Here is a 24297-nt window from a genome sequence, read left to right on the forward strand (position 1 = left end):
CGACTCTGTGCGACCCCAGAGATGGCAGCCCACCAGGCTCCCCCGTCCTGAGATTCTCCAGGCAACAACACTGGAGTGTGTTGCCATTTCCTTCTCCAACCGCTGAGCCTTAGGCCCTAGCAATTCCGCCCCAAGAGAACGGAAAATCTATATTCTCACGAACACATGTACAGGAATCTCAGCAGCAGCATAGCTCAGGATACCCAAGAAGCGAAAACAACCCAAACGGCCATCCACTGGTGAACAGATATGAGGGAACACTATTCAGCTGTAAAAAGCAATGCGGCTCTCACACAGGCTTCAGTGCAGATGAGCCGGCAAATCAGAATGAAGGAAGCTAGACGCAAATGGCCACACACTATGCGATTCCATTGATGTGAAATTTCTAGAAGGCAAATCCACAGAGGCAGGGAGCAGAGGTGGTCTCCAGGGACACAGGAGAAGGAAGGAGTGGGGGAGGGTAATGGCTAGGCGGATGGTGCTTCTTCTGGGGGTGATGAGAGTGTTCTGGCATTACAACCTTGTGAATAGACTAAAAAAAACTCCTCTGATCACGTTACTATTAAGATATATATGAGATAGATAACCAACAAGGACCTGCTGTAGAGCACAGGGAACTCTGCTCGATGTATTGTAGCAGGGCAGTCCGGTAGTTAGGACTCCGGGCTTCCACTGCCAGGGTCTTGGGTTCAATCCCTGGTTGGGGAACTATGATCGCGAAAGCCACACGATGCAGCCAAACAAACAAACCCCAAACTAATAACCTATAAGGGAAAAGAATCTGTAAAAGTCTCTATATATAACTGGGTCACTTTGCTGTAACCTGAAACTAACGCAACGTTGTAAGTTAACTAGACTTCAATTTTTAAAAATGGCTAAAAATAAATAAGTAAAAGCACTATGGGTCTTGGAAAAAAAAAAAAAAGAAAAGAAATCCTAAAGTGGATAAACCTAAAGAAAACGAAGCCTGCCATCAGGTGCCTCCCGCCTTCCTGCTCGGCTTCCACCTGTGAGGTCGCAGACTGGTCCCGAGATGATTTCTGGAGCTCTGCGCCGTCCCATCCGCTTCCCAGAAGGAAGGCAGGAAAAGACGAGAAGGCAGACTCTTGGCCGAGTCAAACCACTTTCCGAAGCCTTCCTGGACAGCCCCCACCCCGCCCTAGTCGTGCTCACTTACATCTTATCGCGACCCCTGACCGCAGAGATGACTAGGTCTCCTCTGGCTCTGGAGCCAGCTGGGTGCGTTGCTGCTCCAAACAAAAGCAGGCTTCTTGTGTTTGAGGAAGGATGCAGTAGTGATGGGCAGGCAGTTGGCGGTCTCCGACCCAGTCTCCGGCCACCCACATACAGAGTCCCCGTGCCTGGAACACACTCCCAGGCTCCCCTCGGATGAAGGTCCAGAGTCTCAGGGAGGCAGATCAGCTTTGTCTGTCCGGCTTGGGTGTGCCTCTGGGTGCTTTGACATTATATAAATACAAACACAAGCTCTCCCTCTCTAGCTAACCCATGCTGGTGGAGATGGAGCAGGGCCATTGTAATACTGGTAATTTAGAAACAAACCTCCCACGTGGGAAAGAGGAGAGAGAGAAGCACACTGAAGTCATTGGGGAGGAGAAGAGATCTTAGGTACAGATCTGGAAAATCTGGGAACCTGGTTCTAGATTTTGGATAAAATGCATTTTTTATAAGCACCGTGGTCCTTGACACTGCAAGGCGGAGGGCTTCTTTCTGGGCCTGTGTCCTTGGATAACCTTTGGGAAGATGCCATTCTTGAGATGGTTGTCAACTTCAAAGCCTGTTGGCATGAGTTTAAGGACACAGCGGATATTTTCGTGTGTTGAAAGTCACAGCAGGTCAGCCACAGGGTGCCTTTCGCAATATAATTCTCTCTCTTTTTAACAATTAATTAATCGGTATTTCTGAGAAGGCAATGGCACCCCACTCCAGTACTCTTGCCTGGAAAATCCCATGGATGGAGGAGCCTGGTAGGCTGCAGTCCATGGGGTCGCTGGGAGTCGGACACGACTGAGCGACTTCACTTTCACTTTTCACTTTCATGCATTGGAGAAGGAAATGGCAACCCACTCCAGTGTTCTTGCCTGGAGAATCCCAGGGACAGGGGAGCCTGGTGGGCTGCCGTCCATGGGGTCGCACAGAGTCAGACACGACTGAAGCAACTTAGCAGCAGCAGCAGCAGCAATCGTTATTTATTTTGGCTGTGCTGTCTCTTCATTGAGGTGTGGGCTTCTCTAGCTGCGGTTCGAATTCTCAGTACTTGCTGCACGTGGGATCTCAGTTCCCCGACCAGGGGTCGAACCCATGTCCCCTTCACTGAGAACATGAAGTCTTATCCACTGGACCACAGGGAAGTCCTAACAATATAATTCTGTCTTAAATGTAAAAGGTTCATTTGTGCAAATAACTCTTTCAAGGACGGTTAAAATAGAAGTTAGAACTGACTTCTACTATGCTTACCCCTGTTTTCTCACAGAACAGAGGAGTCAACTTGATACTTTGTGAATGTCCTCTTGCATCCCTTTATCCGAACCATCTTTATGAGGTCAGTTTTTCTGCCTCTTGCAGGGAAAAATGGAACATGTTATCTTTCCAAGGCTATTTTCACCAGCTGTGAGGTTAAGCATCAACATTCCAGTGCTAGCATTGAGAGAAAACAACAGGCTTGAGAAGTGAAAAAAACCTTCACCGTGGAAAAGAGAAGGGCAGAAGAGAATTGTAATGAGTAAAATATAAAAATGCCTGTACAGAGCCAACGTCTACCTATGAGACAGGCCAGGTACACCGTCTCAACAGCTCCTGGAGGCAGAGATGAAGAGATTAAGCCTAGGTCCTAGATCAGACCCCACAGTTAGGAAGTGACAAGAGACAAGATCAAATCTAGGAATGCCTAAACCAGAGCTGGAATTCTTATCCATTGTAGTAGAAAAGAATTTGTTAAACAGAGGTTCAAGTCTAAATGCAGCAGTCAACCTAAAGATGGCTAACAAAACTCACAGTGGGAGCATGTCCCATAGGAGGTTGTGTGGGTTGAGCAGATACTCTAAATCGTGTCTCCTGTAAATAAAAATCATAAAACTATAGACATATTTATATCACAGCTTACAGACACAGTGAACACAAGCTTCCAAAAACAGTATACACTGGGCTATAGACACAACCACAAACACACACATCACAGTTATGCACAGGTCGGGAAGATCCCCTGGAGAAGGAAAGGGCAACCCACTCCAGTATTCTTGCTTGGAGAATCCCATGGACGGAGGAGCCTTGTGGGCTACAGTCCATGGGGTCATAAAGAGTCGGACACGACTTCACTTTTCACTTTATAGAGACACAGATAACCAAAGACACCCTAACAACATACACACCATTCAAGCTGCCTGGAGAAGAAGGTGGGTGTATACGTTGAATGGGAAGTGTGGGATTGAAGGACTACATATCCCCAAAGCCACCCCAACGGCTATCCCTTTTGTATCCATCCCAGTGGTCTCCAGACTTCACGGGATCTGTAGTTTATTTCTTAGCACAGGCCCAAGAACTTTAAAGTGGGTAGAGCTGATCTGACATTCCTTGGAAAACAGAACTCTTGCCTCTGTATTTCAGAGCCATTCTTTGTGATTTTCGGAGAAGGCAATGGCAACCCACTCCAGTACTCTTGCCTGGAAAATTCCATGGACGGAGGAGCCTGGTAGGCTGCAGCCCATGGGGTTGCTAAGAGTTGGACACGACTGAGCGACTTCACTTTCACTTTTCACTTTCATGCATTGAAGAAGGAAATGGCAACCCACTTCAGTGTTCTTGCCTGGAGAATCCCAGGGACGGAGGAACCTGGTGGGCTGCCATCTATGGGGTCGCACAGAGTCGGACACGACTGAAGCGACTTAGCAGCAGTAGCAGCTTTGTGATTTGTATAGGTCTTTTCTCTGGTTTCGGAGTGCTTGCTTCCTTCCCAATGAGGATTAAGGTGCAGAGTACTTAAGATGAGGCTCACATCGTGCTTTATGATGTTATGTATGAGTCAACTCTCCCTCCACGTCCATAAAAAGTCCTCGCCTTGGACTACAAATCCCAGCATGGCTTGCGAGGACGAACAGCCCGGACTACATTTCCCAGCCTGCTCCACGTCCCAAGATGGTAGCAAGTAGAGGGGAGGGCCGGTGAAGGCTCTGAGGAGCTGTTATTGCGGACCCTGCCTCTTGGGTTCCCTTTCTGATGTAATCCAGGGGTTCCATCAGGGACTGGGGGTGCTTTGGACCAACCGTGCCTTTAGGGTCGTGGCCCCCAGTACTACGTTTCCCAGCGTGCCCAGCGGCCGATTGCCGTGACCTTTGTACCGTAATTTTTACTTCCCAAGGTGCCCTAGGCGGTCACCCAGGGATTTTCTTGGTGTAAGGGTTGCGGACTCAATTTCCCATGGTATCTGGCGTTTCTCAGGACCTAGGGAATCCATTCATTTATTCATTCATTCAAAATACTGTTCCCGATCGCGTTTTATTAGGTCTTGGCAATGGGAACAGGGATGCACACAGACGACAAAAATCCCTGTTCTCCTGGGGCTTATTTCTAGTTGAAGGGATAAAACAAACCCAAAATAAGTAAATCACATGGTATGAGGAAAGCGGTAAGGTGTATGGAAAAATTAGTTCTGTATTTTTTAGGACTCCGGGGCTATCAAGTCCGTTTCCCGCTTGGGTTCCTTGATACTCTGAACTACATTTCCCACATGCCCCGGGGCACATCTCCGGCCTTTAGACTCCATTTCCCAGCACCCCCAGGGGGCATCCTCTTAATCAGATTTCCTTTTGAAACCGCTGAGCCGCGAATTTCCCAGTGTACCTCGGGGCAGATCGAGGCCGGAATGTGGCCGAGACAGATTTCCGCTTGTGGACTCCACTTTCCAGAGCGCCCCGCGGCCTTCTCTGAGGCTGTTGCCACGACCTCTCCCGGCTGCGGACTCCATTTCCCAGCGCGCCCCGGGGCGGCGTGGTGACGTTGCGCGCCGGGCGGGGGCCGGTAGATCCTTGGGCGGCGCGGGGCTGGCGGCAGTTCCCGGCGGCCCGGGGGCGGGCGGTGGCGGCGGCGGCGGCAGCTTGGGGCTCGGTCCTTGGCGCTCGCTCGCTCGCTCGTTCGCTCACGGGCGGGCGGGCGGCGCGATGTCGGGCGAGGACGGCCCCGGGGCGGGCCCCGGGGCGGCGGCAGCAGCGGCCCGCGAGCGGCGGCGGGAGCAGCTGCGGCAGTGGGGGGCGCGGGCGGGCGCCGAGCCGGGCCCCGGGGAGCGGCGCGCCCGCACCGTGCGCTTCGAGCGCGCCGCTGAGTTCCTGGCGGCCTGCGCGGGCGGCGACCTGGACGAGGCGCGCCTGATGCTGCGCGCGGCCGACCCCGGCCCCGGCGCCGAGCTGGACCCCGCCGCCCCGCCGCCCGCCCGCGCCGTCCTCGACTCCACCAACGCCGACGGCATCAGCGCCCTGCACCAGGTCAGCGCCCGGGTCTGCGCCGCCCGGAGCACCCTCCCTCCCCTGCCCGGAGGCACCCCGGCCGGCCCTGCTCTGAGCCGTCCCCCTTTCCCTTCTGTCCCACCTGGGGCTCCCCTCTCCCGACCCTGAGCCTCTGGAGCTGACGTTGGCTTTTGCCATTCTGAGCCGCCCTTTCCCTGGCCCCGAACCGTCGCTGCCGGCGTCAGCTCGGTGCATCCCTGTCTTGTCACTTCGCGGTGCTCTTTCCCGACCTTGGGGGCTCTCTGCTAGTCTCGCCCGTGCGATCGCCATCCGTGCCACCTCGACTCTGCCATCTAGTGCTGGGCCTGCCTCTTTCCTGAGTCTGTGCCCCTTGCAGCCCCACCGGTGCCTCCTGTTCCCCCATAGGTACCAGTGCCCCACCCTTCCACCCCCAGCAGCATAGCATCGCCGTCCTCCCTGCCTGTGCTTTCCCTGCCGCCCGGCCTCTCTGCGTGGGGCCACCTCTGTCATCCCCGGCCCGTGCCATCTGTTGCTATCTAAGGGTGTTCTTTCCTGAGCCCCCGCCTTCGAGGCTCTGTACTCCTGAAGTGAGTGCTTCCCTTGCCCGGGTCAGCTCAGGCCGTCTCCCCTGCCCCCATTCACCCTCATGTCCTCCGTCATTTCTCCTTCTCGGGCTGTGCCACCTCTTGCCTCCCAAGGCAAGGCCTTCTCTCAGGGGTGTTTCTCCTCCAGGAACCTCCTCTCTCCCTCTCTCTCCTGTTGCTTTGGCCAGGTCTGCATCATCACACCCCCCTTTTTTTTCTGGGCAGACTCGAAGCACCCACCTCTTCCTGGCTTTGGACCGCCTCTCTATCCTCTGGTCACCTTGCATTCTCTGCCCGGATACCCTCCTGTGGATCTGGGCAGCGCCCCCCTCCTGCAGAGTGTGTCGTCTCTCCCAGCCCCGATCTTGTCACCTTCTCAAGAGATCCAGAGCCAGGTTACTCCCATCTGTCCACAGCCTGGGCCCTCGTGGCTTCCCCAGACGCGCTGACCGCTGCCTTCAAGCTGATTCTGTTCCAGAACCAGGCCCACCATAGGCCCCACTACCAGGGTTCTCTCTGGTTCGGGGTGCTCCTGTGACCCCCCCACCCCCTTTCTTCAGTGGGGCCATCAGGCACAGTTCACAGAGGACCCCCTGTCCCCGAGGCTGTCTCCCTCCTAGTCGCCTCAAATTGGTCCAGTCCCCAGCCCTCTCTTCCCTGCCAGAACCCCTGGGGTTTGGTTACTTTGGGACCCAGAGAGGACCCAGGGAAGGGAACCTGGGCAGGGAGCAGGGGGCTGGGGAGGAGCCGGAAGGGGCCCACGTGCCAGGTTCCCAGGAGGAACTGCAGCTCAGGAGGGTAGGCCAGTCCTGAGTTCTGATCTCGGCTCCTCAAGTGAGTGGCTTCGAATGCGAGTCTTTTCTCTGCGCCTCAGGCGTCTTGCCTGCGAATGGGCTGGCAGGGACACCCTGCAGGAAGTACCTGACGTCCAGTTGGCGGTTGCAGCCCTTGGTCCAGGTGCCGTCTCTCACCCCGTCGCCCCACCCCAGCACCCCCAGGCCCGTGCCCTGCAGAGGCCGCAGTGTTCTCTGGGTCACCCTCCTCCCTCTAGAGGAGGGTCCCCCTTCCTGAGGCCCCGCAGGGTCTCAGAGCTTGACATGCCCGGGGCAGGGGCCTCAGGTTTCCGAGTCCCTTTCCTGCACTGCTGTCCCTGCCCCGGCTCCCCGGGACCTTTCTGAAGGCGTTCCTGGCCCTGCCTTTCAGGCTGGGCTGCGCTCCCCAGCCTGTCCCTTGGCCCAGACCCTGCCCCGCAGAAGGCCACCCCTGTCAGTCAGTGGGGTCCCGCTCGCCTTCCTGCTATAGGCGAGAGGAACTCACTCGCCACGGCTCTGCCAGAGGCCTGGAGGGGATTAGGGCATCCATCCGAGGCGCAGAGAGGGGGAGTCACCCAGCAGGGCTTTGGGTCAGGTCTGGGTGTTTGCTGACCAGCTTGTGCCAGCTTGCCCAAGACTGGCCTCGTTTTTAGCTCCGAAAGTCCCAGGTCCCAGGAAACCCCCGGACAGGCAGGCGGGATAGTTGCTCATGTTGTCTGGGTGAGTCCGGCAGCCGTGGTTTCTGTTCCCCCTGGAGCAGGTCCCCTGGCGTCAGCTCCCTGCTCTGGCTGTGACCCCAGGAGGTCTCACATCCCAGCCCCTACTCCTCGACAAGGTGACAAGGCCGGTATAGGCTGCCTCATCCCCAGATTACCTGGTAATTAGTGACTGGGGTCTGGGATAGGAAAGACTGTGAACCAGGATTCTTAGGTGTAAATAGGGAGGGGGTCGGAGAGTCTAGGTCCCCTGGGTCTGAGGGGGGGAGGGGCGGGGGGCCTGGACCCCCAGGTCTGAGGAGGAGGGCAGGGCCTTGGACCCCTGGGTCCAAGGGAGGAGGGGCGGGGGGCCTGGACCCCCAGGTCTGAGGAGGAGGGCGGGGCCTGGATTCTTGGTCCCTGGCGCCCAGGCCGCAGGCATCTTTCGCACGGATGCCTGTGCCCGTCCAGGTCCTTGAAAGGGAAAGGCCTGTCTCCCTCCTTGCCCCCCCTCTCATCACCATGGCAACCGGTGGAAATAAACGGCGCCCAGAGTTCATCCCGTTCCCAGGGCATGTGTGGCCCCCCTTTCGCAGCCTGAGTTTCCATGACTTCATGCTCTTGGCCCTCGTAGCTTCCTCCCCCTGCTCCAGGCAACTAGCCGTGGAGAGGTGAGGGAGTCGGAGGCTAATCTCCCCTGAGGACCCGGGAGGCCAGGTCCACTCCTGTCCCTCAGCCCTGCTCAGGCCCAGTGCCCACTCCGTGTTCGCACGCGTCCCGGGGGAAACCCTTTCTCGCCCTGGCCTGCTGTGCGGCACGGGCGAGGGCTTTGGTCTCCTGGTGCTGGGATCTCTTCTTCCATCAGAGAAGACCCTGACAGCCCTTGGAGTGGGGAAGGCGCCCGTGGACGCCCCATGATGGGGCACCCTGTGCCTCTTCTCAGGCCCCAGGCCTGGGCGCACCTTCTCTCAGCCGTCTCTCCCAGTGTTGGGGTCCTGCCCGGGACCCTCACCACTGCCCCCCCCCCCCAGGTTCGCAGGGACCTGGTGACCCTAGCAGCCCCGCATGGCCTTGGGCCCCAGGGTCCGCTGTCTTCCCACCAGGGACACGGCAGGGCTGTGGTCAGCTCTCCTGGAGAGTCTGCTGGGTCTGAGGAGGAGAGCCTGGGTCTCTTCCCTTGGGTTCAGCTCTGGGGGCCCATCCTCCGTGGTGACTGGGGTGCGTCTCGTGAACAGGCATGGTTCAGGATCCCTACAGCTCCTCTCCTGTCTGGCCAGCTCCTCCTCTCACGGTCGCCAGTGAGCCCCAGAGGCCTGCCTGGCGTGGCCACCGGGAAGCCAGGCTGTGCAGGGCTGGGAGGGTCCCGCGGACATGGTGCCTTCCAGGACCCTTGGGGTCTTCCTCCGGATCCTTGCCCGGTCGGCCCTGGGTCCCCCTTGAGGCCCTGGCAGGGTCCTGCCTTGCCAGGCACGCAGAGGGGTCCGGAATGGTGAGGGTGACCCCCCTGCCACACCCCCCCAGGCCTGCATCGACGAAAACCTTGAGGTGGTGCGCTTTCTGGTGGAGCAGGGCGCCACGGTGAACCAGGCGGACAATGAGGGCTGGACGCCCCTACACGTGGCCGCCTCCTGCGGTTACCTGGACATTGCCAGGTGAGGCGGGGAGGGTGGGCGGCCCGCTGGGCGTGGGGCCCGGACCCCTCCGTCCTGACCGCGGCCCGCCCCTGCCTCCCCAGGTACCTCCTGAGCCACGGGGCCAACATCGCTGCAGTCAACAGTGACGGGGACCTGCCTCTGGACCTGGCCGAGTCCGATGCCATGGAGGCACTGCTGAAGGCGGAGATTGCCCGCCGAGGTGGGCCTGGGGCGGGGCGCAGGGCTCCTGCCGCTGGGGCCTCCGTTGCCAAGGACCCGGACCCCAGGGTCTCAGTGTGGCCTGGACCGTTTAACCGAGAAGAAGTAATTGAGGCAGGGTTTGGCTCATCTCGGGGTGACTGAGGAAACTGAGTTTGGGGCTTGTCCTGGGTGATGGTGGGTCTTCTCAGGAGTTGTGCTGAGGGGTGGGGGGCAGTGAGGAATGCTGAGTCTTCTGGGGGTCTGGTCTGCTGTACTCAGGATCACTGCGCCCCAGGGTCATTAATAGGGGGCCCAGGACCCCCTAAACTCCCTGCCTGGCCACGCTCAGTTTTCTAGGGGGAGCCTGTGTGACTTGTAATAGGCGCCCACCTTCCCGCGCTCCCTCTCACAGTCGCTGATGACTAGACCGTGGGGAGGACTCGCCCGGCACCACTCGCTGGGGGGGCCACAGGTGGGAGATGGTGAGCACCCTCGCCCCGTCACCAGCGTGGTTTCTGGGTGACCATCTGCTCCTCCGAGTGGGTGTGGTGGCCGCGCCGCATCTGTGAGGAGGTGTGAGGGTGGGGCCAGGGGGTCTGGAGGGCCATGGGGGAGGCGTGGGGAGGCTGCTGAAGAACGGCCGGGTGTCCCAGGCGATTCCCAGCTTGGCTAGGGTTGGGAGGGACGAGGCTCCGCCCTGGGCAGGTGTTGGTGGCCGCAGGAATCCCGCGGGGCGCGAGGCGCTGGTGGGCGAGCCGAGTTCCGGAGCCTTGGTTTGCTTCAGATGTAGGGAGCGAAGCGAAGCAGAGACAGAACCGGGCTTTTCCTGCCTCCGCTTCTCCACGTTTTCACCTGGACAACTTCACACGCTGAGCCGGGTTTCACTAGCAGTCTGATGAGGGCAGCCTCCGCTGAGGCTCACCAGGGTTTTCAGCAGCTTCGTGTAGATACAGTGTCCGAGTGTGCGCTTTCTTCACCCTTTAGACACGTGCGGGCTCGTGTTTTCTGTTTTGTCTTTTTAGCGTGGTCATACTAAAGCTTATGTGTCCGTGAGCACATTGAGTTTGGATGATTCTGATCAGGCTCAAAGAAACCCCGAGCCCTGGGCTGTGACCCCCGACCTCCCCTCCCCCTTCAGCCCTGGGGGCCACCCGTGGGCTTTGTGTGGGGGGTTTGCCCATCCTGGACATTTTCCGTAAGTGGAATCCTGAAGTGTGGACTCCGAGTTTCCAGCTTCTTGTTGTGATCGCTTGTGCGCCCTCCCTCTCCGCGGGGGTGGACCTGCCCAGTTTCCCTCCCCCGGCCCCGCCTGCCGCCCGCACCAGCCTTCACCCCTCCCCTGTTTACATGGCCCCTCAGCCTGGACCCGACTGCTCTGTCAGTTCTGCAGGTTTGGCAGGAACTTGCCAGCAAGTTCTGCAGGGAGACAACTCCGTCCGCCCTGTTATTGGTGATGTTAACCTTGAGCCTCATTCAGAGGACGCCAAGGTGACTGCTATGGAGGCCTTCTTCCCTTTGTTGTTAAAAAGCAGCCTGCAGGGCGATGCTTGGAGGCCACCGGGCCGGGTGATCTCTCAGGCCTCCTGTGTGTTCCTGCCGGAATTGCCCAGAGCTCTGATCACCTTCTCACCGTGACCCGTTGTGCCCCTCCTGCGGGCCGAAGGTCGCGGGGGTGGGGGGGCGGTTGGCTTGTAGGACCGACCAGGCACAAAGGCCTGTGATGTTACTGGGAAGACTGTCCGCTGCACTGCTGGGGGTGGGGCGCAGCTGCCTCTGAAATCCGGAGGCCTCGGTGATGTGGCTCCACGGTGCCTGTCTTGACATGAGGCCTCAGTGGACTGTGGTGGGCAGAATCTGTGCTTTACCACACTTTTAAGAGGAAGACAACCATGGGCCTCTGTAACTGAAGTCTAGGAGTTATGTGGACTTCAGGCGTGGCTTGATCCGGGGTGCAGACACAGTTGAAAGCCTTCTCCCATCTCCCTGCTGAGCTCTGTGCTGGCTTCACTCCTAGGCTGCTTCTCTCGGTGAGGCACTTAGTGTGGCTCCTAGCAGTGCAGGCTGACACCCCGGCGGAACTGGAACTAGACTTCTCAGCAGCCCCAGCCCCAGCCCTCTGCCCTTAGGGCCACCCTGGTCACAGCCTGCCCTGAGCCAGTCGTGTGGCAAGAAGGACGGTCAGGCCTGGTGACGCAGCTGCCCGTGGAGCCAGGCTGTGGGCTCCTCATGTTGGAGCCACATCGGGTGAGCGCAGGGGTGAGGACAAGCAGGGAGGGGGCCTGGACGCTGGCAGCTCCAAGCGACAGCCCCTCCCCAGACACTGCTCACAGCCTGGGCCGCAGGGGTCGGCCCGAGCCCAGGACCTCCTGGCCAGTTTGCTCATAAGGGCTACGGTCAGACCCACAGGGACTTGGGCTGGAAGGAATCCCAACATTAGGACAGGGATGCTGGCTGGTTACTCTCAGAGGTGGGCAGCTTTGACAGGCAGTTCCAGTCCTGGCGAGGCCCAGCCACGGCGCTCTTTTCTCTGGCTGGCAGGCACACGGGTGATTCCAGCCTCCGTGTGAACAGCTAGACGGACGGCATGGAGGTGATTCCATCCTCTGTGTGAACAGCTAGACGGACGGCACGGATTGTAGCTGGAGATCCTCACTCCCAGTGCTCCAGCAGTTCCACTCCTAGGTCACCCAATGGCACCCTCCCCGTCGAGCTTCCCAGTGTTGAGAGGCTGTCAGTTCAGTCGCTCAGTCCTGTCCAAATCTTTGCGACCCCATGGATTGCAGCACGCCAGGCTTCTCTGTCCATCACCAACTCCAGAGCTTGCTCAAACTCATGTCCATCGACTCAGTGATGCCATCCAACCATCTCATCCTCTGTTGCCCCCTTCTTTTCCTGCCTTCACTCTTTCCCAGCGTCAGGGTCTTTTCAAATGAGTCAGCTCTTTTTTTTCTGTTCAGGTGGTCAGAGTATTGGAGCTTCAGCATCAGTCCATCCAATGAATATTCAGGGTTGATTTCCTTTAGGATTGTCTGGTTTGATCTCCTTGCAGTCCAAGGGACTCTCAAGAGTCTTCTCCAATACCACAGCTCAAAAGCATCAATTCTTCAGTGCTCAGCTTTCTTTATGGTCCAGCTCTCACATCCGTACATGACTACTGGAAAAACCATAGCTTTGACTAGACTGACCTTTGTTGGCAAAGTAGTGTGTCTGCTTTTAAATATGCTGTCTAGGTTGGTCATAGCTTTTCTTCCAAGAAGCAAGCGTCTTTCAGTTTCATGGCTGCAGTAATTTAGGAGCCCAGAAAAATAAAGTCAGCCGCTGTTTCCACTGTTTCCCCATCTATTTGCCATGAAGTGATGGGACCGGATGCCATGATCTTAGTTTTCTGAATGTTGAGCTTTAAGCCGCCTTTTTCACTCCTCTTTCACTTTCATCAAGAGGCTTTTTATTTCTTTTTCACTTTCTGCTGTAAGGCTGGTGTCATCTGCATATCTGAGGCTATTGATATTTCTCCCGGAAATCTTGATTCCGCTTGTGCTTCATCCAGCCTGGCATTTTGCATGATGTACTCTGCATCTAAGTTAATAATAATAAGAAGAAGTGAAGTCGCTCGGTCGTGTCTGACTCTTTGTGATCCCATGGACTATAGCCTACCAGGCTCCTCCATCCATGGAATTTTCCAGGCAATAGTACTGTAGTGGGTTGCTATTTCCTTCTCCAGGTTAAATAAGCAGGGTAACAATATACAGCCTTGACGTACTCCTTTTCCTATTTGGAACCAATCTGTTCCATGTCCAGTTCTAAGTGTTGCTTCTTAACCTGCATACAGATTTCTCAGGAGGCAGGTCAGGTGGTCTGTTATTTCCATCTCTTTCAGAATTTTCCATAGTTTGTTGTGATCCACACAGTCAAAGGCTTTGCATAGTCAATAAAGCAGAAGTAGATGTTTTTCTGGAACTCTTTCGCTTTTTTTGATGATCCAGAGGATGTTGGCCATTTGATCTCTGATTCCTCTGCCTTTTCTAACTCCAGCTTGAACATCTGGAAGTTCACGGTTCATGTATTGCTGAAGCCTGGCTTGGAGAATTTTGAGCATTACTTTACTAGCGTGTGAGATGAGTGCAATTGTGAAGTAGTTTGAGCATTCTTTGGCATTGCCTTTCTTTGGGATTGGAATGAAAACTGACCTTTTTCAGTCCTATGGCCACTGCTGAGTTTTCCAGATGTGCTGGCATATTGAGTGCAGCACTTTCACAGCATCATCTTTTAGGATTTGAAAAATAGCTCAACTGGAATTCCGTCACCTCCACTAGCTTTGTTCATAGTGATGCTTGCTAAGGCCCACTTGACTTCACATTCCAGGATGTCTGGCTCTAGGTCAGTGATCACATCATTGTGATTATCTGGGTCGTGAAGATCTTTTTTGTACAGTTCTTCTGTGTGTTCTTGCCATCTCTTCTTAGTATCTTCTGCTTCTGTTAGGTCCACGCTGTTTCTGTCCTTTATTGAGCCCGTCTTTGCATGAAATGTACCCTTGGTGTCTCTAATTTTCTTGAAGAGATCTCTAGTCTTTCCCATTCTGTTGTTTTCCTCTCTTTCTTTGCATTGATCACTTAGGAAGGCCTTCTTATCTCTCCTTGCTATTCTTTGGAACTCTGCATTCAGATGGATGTATTCTGAGGGAGCTCCTCATTCAGTTGAGAGAGTGAGGGTGGGCTAACACCAAATCCAGAAGAGATCAATCAGTACTCTGTAGAAGAGTGATCTGTGATAGGGAAAACTGCCAGGGGGGTATGCAAAAGAGTGGGTGTGGACATTAGCCATTAAAACTTTATTTACAGACATAGGCTGTGTCCAGAAGAGGCAGATCCACAGTGTCAGGAAGTGGGTTAGTGGTTATCAGGCTCTGGGCAGGGACTGCTTGATGGGGTAAGAGGTTTCCTTTTGGGGTGATGAGAAAGTTCAGGTACAGATAGATAGGGTTGATGGCGGCACATGGCGAATGTCCTAAAAGCCACTGAATCGCACGTTTGGTGAAATAGATAAACCTGTGTGAACTGAACAGCTTGCCTGCACGCACAGATGCTGGTTTGCCCCCCTCCATCAGGAGTTCTGTTAATAAACACGGGCGAATCTCCACAAAACGCAAAACTGCAGAAGGATGCCTTTGAACAGGCAGGACACTAACTGTGGCTGCAGAAGAAGGTCTGCAAACCCCGCCTTTCCCTGCCCGCCAGGCGCCTGTGTCTATAATAGGACTGAATGTAGGTGATTCCCTTTAAGGAGGTCGGGCGGGAGGGGCTGGGTCTCTGAGTCCCGGGTACTTTCCTGGCCTGCGGGTGAGCCCTCACCAGCCAGAACTTCCTGGAATAGTTCCCCTGGGAGTCCCTCAGCCAGGGCACCCTGAGGCAATCCCAGCGGAGTTTAGTCCCAGTGCCCAGCTGCCATACCTGGACAAACTGGGGCCCCTCCATGGACTGGGGCCCCTGCATAGCCTGGGGCAGGGTTTACAACCTTGTAGTAAGGGTGTGCCAAGGTTCCTGCTCCTGAAAGCAAATTCTTGAAGGCTGTTAGCTCCGGGGCCCCCTGGTACTGCTGTGAGCCAAGCGCCGAGTACGCGCTTCTCTGCCCGCACTGTCCAGTGGGAAGCCAGAGGCAGCCACACGCATAATCAAGGATTTACAGGAAGGCGCTTTAAAAAACAGAAACAGGTGAGGTTCACTTTAGGAACATGGTTTACTTAATCCGAACGTCCAGGGCATTGTCATTTCTGTGTGCAATCAGTGTAAGGAACTATTCGTGAGCTGCTGCACGTTCTTTCTACGCTTTGAAATCCTGCATGTTGGCGGTCTGCAGCCTGGCTCAGCAGCTGCTCCGTGGTTGCACGGCTGCCGACCACATGCAGGATGGCTCCATCCTTGGCTGCACGTGGGCAAGTGAGCAGTTCCGCAGTGGGAAAAATAGCAGACAGGAACAAAGCTCCCAGGAGGAGCACACAGCCCTTAGAGGAGATGCCCATTTCTGACTGCCATCTCGACCGCTCTTAATGGGCAAACCACAGATTCTCAGTGATGGTTGGAAGGGACTGTTGCGCCCTCAACAGGGCTGCCTGTTTTCGATCCAGAATCGACTTCTGTTTCATGTAAAGCTTCCCCTTGCCCTCTCGTCGGTGAGTTCAGAGCACTTTTCCTGAAACCGACGAGAGAGGAAGCATGCTGGCCCCTCCCCAGATGGCGCAGGGGGTGGCTGGTGAGGGTGTTGTTGCCCCAGTGGCCTGGGCGTCCTCAGTGGCTTCTGCTTGGTTTGTCCTCTTGTGAGTGATGAAGGTGACAAAACACAGGAAGATGCCGGGCTAAGGGCCGTATCCGTAGTGAAAGGGGAGGTGAGACCCGAGATCCCCCAGCCCCCAGCAGGGACCCCCAGTGCAGTCCACGGCTGCCCGCTTGGGAAGTGACAGTGCTGACCCCAGCTCCCCTGAGCCCCCGGGGAGCACACGGGCCAGGTGCCGCCCTGGGTCTCGCGGGGGGCCCGGCTCCCCTGAGCCCCCAGGGAGCACACAGGCCAGGTGCCGCCCTGGGTCTCGCGGGGGGTACCCCACCTCTTACCGCTTCTGGTCCTCCCAGGTGTGGATGTGGAGGCAGCCAAACGGGCGGAGGAGGAATTGCTGCTTCACGACACAAGGTGCTGGCTGAACGGGGGCGCCATGCCCGAGGCGCGGCACCCCCGCACGGGGGCCTCCGCCCTGCATGTGGCCGCCGCCAAGGGCTACATCGAAGTGATGAGGTAAGCCGGGCCTCATCCCCTGCCCCCGCACCCAGCGCCCTGGTCCCTTCTCTCCGTTTTACGCCTTCCTGAGGGTTTCGTCTGTTCCTGCCCCTTTCTCACTGTGCAGTAAAGACATGCGTTTCCCTCCAAGTACAGCCTTAGCTGCACCCACGTCTGGATGTGCAGGCTTCTCACTGCCCTTCAGTTTAAGACAGTTTCCAGGTTGTAATCTTCTTTGACCCAGAGATCATTTAGAAGCATGTCGTTAATTTACAAATATACGGGGTTTTCTAGTCACGGTTTCATTAGAGCCGTGCCTCCTCTTATTGCACTTTGCCAATAGTATTTTCCTTTTTCTTTTTTAACAAATTGAAGATTTGCAGCAGCCCTGCATTGTCAGATGACGGTGAACGTTTTTTAGCAAAATAAAGTATTTTTTAAGTTACATACATTGGGTTTTATTTCACACATAATGCTATTGCACACTTAATAGACTTAAGTTTTCCATGCACTGGCAAACAAGAGCAGTTCACATGACTCGCTGTATTGCAGTAAAGCCAGCTGGTTGGAGCTGAACCCTCCATACTTCCTGAGTCCACCTGTGCTCATTTCCCAGCTTAATCTCACTGTGGTCCTAGAGCAGGTTCTCTGTGAGTCCTAATTTTTGAGATATGTCAAGGTTTGCCTCACACCCCAGTCAGTGTCAGCCAGGAAAGAAGTGTGTTGTCAAGGACAGCGCCGTATATAGGTTATTAGGTCAACTTTGTACTCATGCTGTTTAAATCTTCTGTATCCCTAGTGATTCTTTCTTTTCCCATCTGCTGCTTCTGTCAGTTGCTGTGAGAGAATGTGATAAAATGTGGTAAAATGTCTCACTACGCCTGTGGGGCTTTCCTGTTTCTCCCTGTCTTTGTGTGTTTTGTGTTACGGATTTTAAGGCCAGGTCATTTGGTGCATACATATTTTAAATTGTTGCCCTGTACACTCCCTTTCTCTCATCCCCACATCAGTCTTGTCCCATTTCTGACCGCCTCACCCCTTCCTGTCAGAGTAGCTGGTTCTGCTTCTTATCAGGCTCCCCTTATATTTAGTATGACAATGGAGTTCCGGCGAATCCCTCTATCTCTGCTCACTTCTGTGTTAATGAATTTTTAGGAAGGTTTTCTGGGGGAGCTCTCTGGTGGTCTAGTGGTTAGGGTTCTGGGCTTTCACTGCTGTGGCCCAAGTTCAGTCTCTGCTCAGGGAACTGAGATTCCGCAGGCAGCACAGAATGGCTGGAAAAGAAGGGAATGTTTTCCAGTAAGGAACTTAAGATGACCCCTGATAGCTTGGGGCTCATATCCTGGCTGTCTCCTCTAATTTGGAGGTAGGGTGCCCCATCCTCTGTAGTTCCAGTGAAAGTCCCAGGTCCTATATTATCTGGGCACCTGTTCATCCCAGGGCTGATCCCTGTGGCAAGGAGGATGGGACACTGTGAATGGTCAGGCCTGGTAACATGGCCAGCCCTGGAGGCTGTGCCCTCTTCTGCCCGTGACTTCCCCTCCTGAGTCTCAGGTGGCTGCTTCAGCTCCTGCCATTGCATCTGCATCCCAGGCAGCCAGCAGGAAGGGGGGCCAAATGAGTGAATGTCTGTTTCTTTTAAGAGAACAATCCAGAAGTGATATACACACTTAGTGCTGACATCCCCATTTGCCAGACCCTACTCAGCTGGCCATTCCTAGCTATGAGAGACAGAGATTCCAGATCCAGTGGTCCATGGTGGTGGTGATCTCCCGGGAAAGAACCCTCTAAGCCGGGGTTCCGTCTTGGCACTGGCGTTTGGTCCCGATCCGTCCTTGCTGGGGGGCGGTCCTCTGCGTTGTGGGAGGTTTCGGGGCATCCTCAGCCTACCCACTGGTGCCCCCGGCACTGCCCCTACGTTGTGACGGCCAGAAACGTCTCCAGACGCCCCCTGGCGGCAGCGTCGTCCTGGCTGAGAACTGCTGCCCCAAGCCAGTGGGCTCCTGGAACCCTGCCGCCCCCACGCCGCCCCTCCTGGGGGGTCTCAGCCTTTCTCTGCACTTGGGCACTGGGGAACACCCTCCTCCACCTCCGCTGGGGCTGTCCCAGCACAGGGGAGGTGTCAGGAGTTGAGCCCTGCAGGTTCAGGGAGCAGGGTCCCAGAGGCCACCTGATAGGCTGGGGAGGGGTCAGAGCCCGTGGCAGAAGCGTCTCCTTGGTGAAGGGCGCCTCAAGGCCCAGGCCTGTTTTCGGCCCTGTCACAGCTGGTTCTGACCATGCCCCCTAGCCCCGAGCCCCTGTCTCGGCCCTTGAACCCAGACCTCCCCGGCCCCCAGGCTGCTCCTCCAGGCTGGCTACGACCCGGAGCTGCGTGACGGAGACGGCTGGACGCCCCTGCACGCCGCGGCCCACTGGGGTGTGGAGGATGCCTGCCGCCTGCTGGCGGAGCACGGCGGGGGCATGGACTCGCTGACCCACGCGGTGAGGGCCTGGCCTAGCTCCTGGGGGCCGCAGGGCGGGAGGGCCTCCACCTCCGCCTACTCCTCACCTGCCCTAACCCTTGCCCACCCAGGGGCAGCGTCCCTGTGACCTGGCGGACGAGGAGGTGCTGAGCCTGCTGGAGGAACTGGCCCGGAAGCAGGAGGACGTGAGTCTCCATCTGCAGTCGGGACCCGGGGCCTCCGCGAACCTGGGGAGCCGCCCTTCCCCAGCCAGTGACGGGGCCCAGCGGGGAGCTGTGATCAGCGGCACCGCTGGGCATCTCGGGGTGCCGATGGAGCTGGTCATCCCTGGGATGTCCCCGCACCAGCGCAGGGCCAGGCCTTGTCACTGGAAAAACTCAGAAGGAAGGGGCAAACGGCTGGATTTGGGATCTGAATCCCAGCTCTGCCCTTCATTTGCTGCGTGAGCTCAGACCAGTCCGGTAGTCTCTCCGGGCCTCAGGAAAATGGGCAGAATACTAAACAGCGTGAATGGTCACGCTTCATGAGTTACGCGGGCTGTTACCTGGAACACGTGTTGTGCAACGAGTGGCGTATATGTTACTGACCCAAAGCATTCAGAACCCACCTGTCTCATAGTGCTCTGAGGTAGCAGGAATCATCTGAGGCCTCCCGGGTCAGATCCCTGTTTAAAGCTTGGCCGCGGCGACATTGAGGGAGAAGGTGGTGGTTTCGGCTTGGTGGACTGGAGGGGCGGCTCACCCACGTGTTGAGGGAGCCGCACTGTGCAGAGGCTGGGGGAGGAACCAGATGGTACCTGGAGGGGGGTGCGGGGCAGGGACAGGGGCAGACCCCAAAGGGCCTTGAAAGCCAGGCAGGAGCAGGTGAGGGGGCCAGGGGCCCCCGGAGGGTTAGTGGGTGAGGCAGGATTTCTGGGCGCTGAGGGCACAGATGAAGCCTGGGGGCCTCTAGGGGACCTGCAGCACTTGAGGTTTGCTGAGAGGAGAGGCGGAGCCGTGGGGCCGGCTCAGGTGTGAAGACTCAGGCGGAACTGGCCGAGAGCAGCCGTGGGGGAGGCAGCTGTGTCCGGGTGTGCCGGGGGTCCCCGGAGGCGGAGGCTCCAGGAGTACTCACTGGAGACCCAGGGCGCTGTGCAGACGAGTCCAGAAAGCACCCGGTCCACCCCCCAGCACAGCTCTGTGTGGGACCCAGGAGGGTCTGCCCGTCCTGCCCCCTTCCCAGCAGCCCCTTCCCCCTTGCAGCTTCGGAACCAAAAGGAAGCTGCCCAGAGCCGGGGCCCGGAGCCCCAGGGGCCCTCCAGCAGCAAACACCGAAGGTAGGGGGTGGCGCCCTGTGGGAAGTGGGCTGGAGGCCCCCAGTGCTTGGGCCCCAGCACCCACCCTCCCCTTTCCACCAGGAGCTCCGTGTGCCGTCTGAGCAGCCGCGAGAAGATCTCCCTCCAGGACCTGTCCAAGGAGCGCCGGCCCGGGGGGGCAGGGGGCACCCCCATCCGGGACGAGGACGAGGGAGAAGAAGCCCCCTCAGGTGAGGGGCGGGGGGCCTGGACCCCCGGGTCTGAGGGATGAGGAGGGGCTGATGCTTCTTCTGAGGTCTCCGTCTTCCCACCCCACAGAGCCACCCCCTGCAGAATGCAGAGCCCTCAACGGCGTCTCCTCCCCACCGCCCTGTAGCCCTGGGAGCCCCGTGGTGAGTGGGGGCCTGGGGGTGGGGCGGGGTTGCCCCAAGCCTGCTGTCAGGGCCGCGGGGTGGAGACCGCGGGCCCACAACCCTCTGGGGTTCCTGCGGCCTTTCCCTGGCTGTTCCCGTCCCCGGCGGTAGTTTGCTGTGGGCCTTCTGGGGGCAGCACGTGAAATTCTTGAGAAGAAGGGCCCTGTCGTGGTAATGGAGACCTTTCCCTTCTCCAGACCCCCGAGGAGGCCCCCTTCTCCAGGCGCTTTGGCCTCCAGAAGACTGGCAGCTCTGGGGCTCTGGGGCCCGCAGACTGGCGCGGGGCTGAGGGCGCCCCGGGGGCCGGGCTGCAGCGCTCCGCGTCCTCCTCGCGGCTGGAGGGTGCGTCCACTCAGGTGAGCGCTGGGGGGAGGCCCGGGGAGCAGACCCTGCCCAGCGGGGAGAGTAGCTGCCTGTCTCCTCTCTCCGCAGGGCCGGGAGCCCCGTCTTGCCAGAGTCCCCCCAACCCCCTCCCAGAAGGTGCCGGAGCCCTCTTGCCCGTGAGTACGGCGGGACAGCCTCTCCGGGGTGGGGGGCAGGTCGGGGTTCCTGTCTTGTACCCGGGGTTCTCTGGGGTCCGCTCCCTGCCTCCCACCACTCCTGGCCTCAGTTTCCCTTTTGGTGCCGCAAGTAAAAGCGCCCAAGGCTGCGGTGTTCTGGCTTCCCGGGGGCCCCTGCCCCCTTTCCTGCCCTCCTCTCTGACTCTGGCCCTGCGCTGCGACCAACCCCCTTCACACCCACAGGGCTTCCTTCCTCCCGCTCAGGTCTGTTTAAATGTCAGCTTCTCTGGGAGGCCCACCACCCGCCCTGCGCGCACCCCCACAGCGTGCGGGCACACCTCCGGGCTTCCGTCCTGGCTCGTTTTTCCCCAGACTACTTTATCCTCTTGACATTGTGTGACCCTGTCTTCTTGTGGTGACTGTTCATGTTGCATCGTTTCTGCTCAGATCTGACTCATGGGGCAGAGATTATTCGTTTCCTTAGCTTCTTGCTTTGTGTGGGTGCCCGCCACGTAAGGCGAGCTTGAGTAATACTTGCCGATTGAATGAATTCACACAGGTCTGAGATCTCCAGGCCTCCTCCTCCCTTGGGTAACTCCACTCCTCCCCCCAGGACCCCCGAGCCCGAGTCCCCGGTGAAGCCCAATGTCCCCGTAGCCTCCGCAGCGCCCCCAGCAGACTCCCGGGACCGCCGGAGGTGAGGCGAGACCCCAGCATTACCCAGGAGCCCCGGGGCTGGTGGGGGTGGACCTGGGGGAGCTTGTCCCAGGGCCCTCTGGCCGAACTCGACTGCCCCTGGGGGTGTCGGCCATGGGACAGGACAGGGTCCAGAGGAGCCCTCTCTGAAGTCGGGCCCCTCACTCAGGACCTACCAGATGCCAGTGCGGGACGAGGAGTCTGAGTCTCAGCGGAAAGCGCGCTCTCGCCTCATGCGCCAGTCTCGGAGGTCCACGCAGGTGTGGGAGGGGACGGACCCCGGTCTGAGGGAGGAGGGGCCAGGGGCCTGGACTCCATCCTGAAGGGGCTGGCCCCCCCACCCCGACTGCCCACTCCTCGTGCAGGGTGTGACCCTGACGGACCTGAAGGAAGCAGAGAAGGCCGCAGGAAAGGCCCCGGAGGCCGAGAAGTCGAGCGTGCAGAGCCTGGTGAGAGGGGTCAGGTGATCGGTCAGTGGGTGGGAAGAGATGCCCTCATTCTCTGACCCCCGCCCCTCCCCACAGGACCCTTCCCGGCGACCCCGAGTCCCCGGGGTCGAGAGCACTGATGGCCCAGCCCAGAGAGGTGAGGCTGGTCTCTGGGAGGTAGTCCTCCTGGCCCGCGTCCGGTTTTCCTGGGGGTCGGGCCCAGGGACCCCTTGTCCAGCATTGGGCTGATTCCTGCCCCTCCCCCAGCAGAGGCGCCCGACGGGCAAGGGCAGGGGCCGCAGGCGGCCAGGGAGCCCCGCAGAGTCGGCAAGGAGTGGAGGGGCCCTGCCGAGGTGAGGGGTGGCGCCCGGCGGGCCGCGGGTGGGCCTGGGGGCGGGCCCAGCTCCCCTCCCCGCTGAACCCCACCTCCGCCCGCAGGGGGAGGAGGCGGAGCCGGCGCCGGCCGACCGCAGCCCAGAATCCAGGTATGGGGCGGGCAGGCCGGGTCTGGGCTGTCGTGGGGCCGTGGGCGCCCCATGACGGCCTCCCCGCCCCCACCGCAGCACTCCCGAGGGCGATCCCTCATCCCGCAGGCAGCGGGACCTCAACCCAGACCCAGAGCCGGAACCGGACGAGCCGGACGGAGGCTTCAGGAAGGTTCGCGACCCCACCGTTAACTGAGCCCCCGTCAGTTGGCTTTGTATCCCTGCCCTGCCGCCCCCTGCCCAGGGGCCCTGCCTGACCCACCCGCGCACTCTGCGCCCTTCCGGCCTCAGCCGGGCCGCAGCCACCCACCCCACCCCCGCAAGCCTGCCGCGTCTCTGCCGGCGAGCCTGACGCCCTGTCCCTCCTGGGCCCGCAGCTGTACGCCGAGCTGCGCAGTGAGAACGAGCGCCTTCGCGAGGCCCTGACCGAGACCACCCTGCAGCTGGCGCAGCTCAAGGTGGAGCTGGAGCGCGCCACGCAGGTGAGGAGCCGGGGCCTTGGAGGCGAGGGGGTTGGCGAGGGTGCGGGTGCCGGCTCCGGGTCTCCGGGAGGGAGGACCAGCCGGAGCACCCAGGGCGGAGGGACCCGGAAAGGCTGGTGGGATCCTTGCGGGGAGGAGTCTGGGCCACTGAGGGGGCTGGGGGCGGGGCCAATACCTCAGGGGTGGGGCCCGGGCCCGGAAGGGCCGGGCGGTTCGGGCCCGCAGTGAGTCTCGGCCCCGGCTGTCTTTACCCTCCTCTACTGGTTTCCCCTTACGCCCGTGGCCGTGCGGCTGCTTGTCTGACCCCTGCTCTTTTTCTGTCCTCCCCAGAAGCAGGAGCGCTTTGCAGAGAGGCCTGCCCTTTTGGAGCTGGAGAGATTCGTGAGTAAGGCTAGTCAGGGTGGGACTAGATATGTCCCGGCCTTACGAGCCCTTACGGTCTGGAGGAAGAGGTCCGCATTGACCTCTGCCCTTTGCTTGCCCCTCTCCGCCATACTTGACCCCCCAGTTCCCTACCCCGTCCTCACCTTCCCCTGTTTATTCCAGGAGCGCAGGGCCCTGGAGCGAAAGGCAGCCGAACTGGAGGAGGAACTGAAGGTGAATGCTAGCAGGGAGCTGAGGGCAGAGAGCCAGCCAGGGTGGGCCGTGGGTTCAGCCTGCCCAGGGCCACCCGGCTGACCCGTCTTCCCACCTCACAGGCCCTGTCCGACCTCCGGGCTGACAACCAGAGGCTCAAGGATGAGAACGCAGCCCTGATTCGCGTCATCAGCAAACTCTCCAAGTGACTCCGGAGGAGCCCCTCCCCCGCACCCGTATTTATACAGCTGCTTCTGCCACACGCACCCCTTCCCCCGCGTGAGCACGAGTGACAGGGCTCCCGGGGGAGTCTCCGAGAAGCCATAACCTCCCCTCGGGCCCTCCAGGCTGGGAGGGGAGTACAGAGAGCCCAGGAGCCAAGGGGGGGCCATCAGAGGCCGGGATGGAGGCGGGAGGCCGAGCCAGGTAGGGGGACGTCGCTGAGCAGGGACTGGGGCTGAGCGGGACCCGGGAGGGACCGAGGACCAAGAAGCACCGAGACCAGGAACCAGGACCAGAGTGGCCGCCCAGAGGTCCCCCTCTCACGTGTGATGTCACCCTCACCACCCCTCCCGCCCCAGAACAGGGATCCGAGAATGTGCCAAGAGCCCCGCCGGCCTCGGCCAGGCGGGCCTGTATATAGGGTCCGCGTGCAATAGGGAGGGATGTCTTCTATTTTTTGCGGCCCCCTCCCCGCCCACCGTCCGGGGCAGGGGGAGAAGGTATTTTCGAGACAAAGCACAGGCACCACAAATAAAAGTCGTGAAGTTGCCACTCAGTGACTACATCCTTGGCT

General features: G+C 58.7%; 1 protein-coding gene across 3 annotated transcripts; it reads left to right on the forward strand.

The window, feature by feature from the left end:
- The first annotated feature begins 4965 nt into the window (after nucleotides 1-4965).
- Nucleotides 4966-24275, forward strand: PPP1R12C (protein phosphatase 1 regulatory subunit 12C). 3 transcript variants are annotated; one of them, XM_070387189.1, is made up of 22 exons: nucleotides 4966-5492; nucleotides 9087-9217; nucleotides 9301-9419; nucleotides 16024-16183; nucleotides 18502-18646; nucleotides 18738-18812; nucleotides 19869-19942; nucleotides 20024-20151; nucleotides 20240-20313; nucleotides 20532-20690; nucleotides 20767-20834; nucleotides 21394-21531; nucleotides 21700-21790; nucleotides 21896-21979; nucleotides 22055-22115; nucleotides 22226-22311; nucleotides 22397-22443; nucleotides 22522-22615; nucleotides 22821-22925; nucleotides 23256-23306; nucleotides 23472-23522; nucleotides 23624-24275. In XM_070387189.1, exons 1-22 carry the CDS (start codon nucleotides 5172-5174, stop codon nucleotides 23708-23710), a joined length of 2349 nt encoding a protein of 782 aa, XP_070243290.1. In that variant the 5' UTR covers nucleotides 4966-5171; the 3' UTR covers nucleotides 23711-24275. The 3 variants fall into 3 exon arrangements, with proteins under 3 accessions (XP_070243290.1, XP_070243291.1, XP_070243292.1); XM_070387190.1 differs by having other exon boundaries at nucleotides 22229-22311; XM_070387191.1 differs by having other exon boundaries at nucleotides 4972-5492; nucleotides 21448-21531.
- Nucleotides 24276-24297: the final 22 nt, after the last annotated feature.

Source organism: Bos mutus, chromosome 18 (genome assembly GCF_027580195.1).
Source record: "Bos mutus isolate GX-2022 chromosome 18, NWIPB_WYAK_1.1, whole genome shotgun sequence".
NCBI lineage: Eukaryota > Metazoa > Chordata > Mammalia > Artiodactyla > Bovidae > Bos > Bos mutus.

What these genes read in the sequence shown, in the direction of transcription:
- PPP1R12C (XM_070387189.1), top strand. Translation starts at nt 5,172, where the DNA reads ATGTCGGGCGAGGACGGCCCCGGGGCGGGCCCCGGGGCGGCGGCAGCA. An exon ending in TGGACTCGCTGACCCACGCG is followed by an intron (nt 18,647 to 18,737) that starts GTGAGGGCCTGG and finishes TTGCCCACCCAG; the next exon opens with GGGCAGCGTCCCTGTGACCT. An exon ending in AGTCGAGCGTGCAGAGCCTG is followed by an intron (nt 21,980 to 22,054) that starts GTGAGAGGGGTC and finishes CCCTCCCCACAG; the next exon opens with GACCCTTCCCGGCGACCCCG.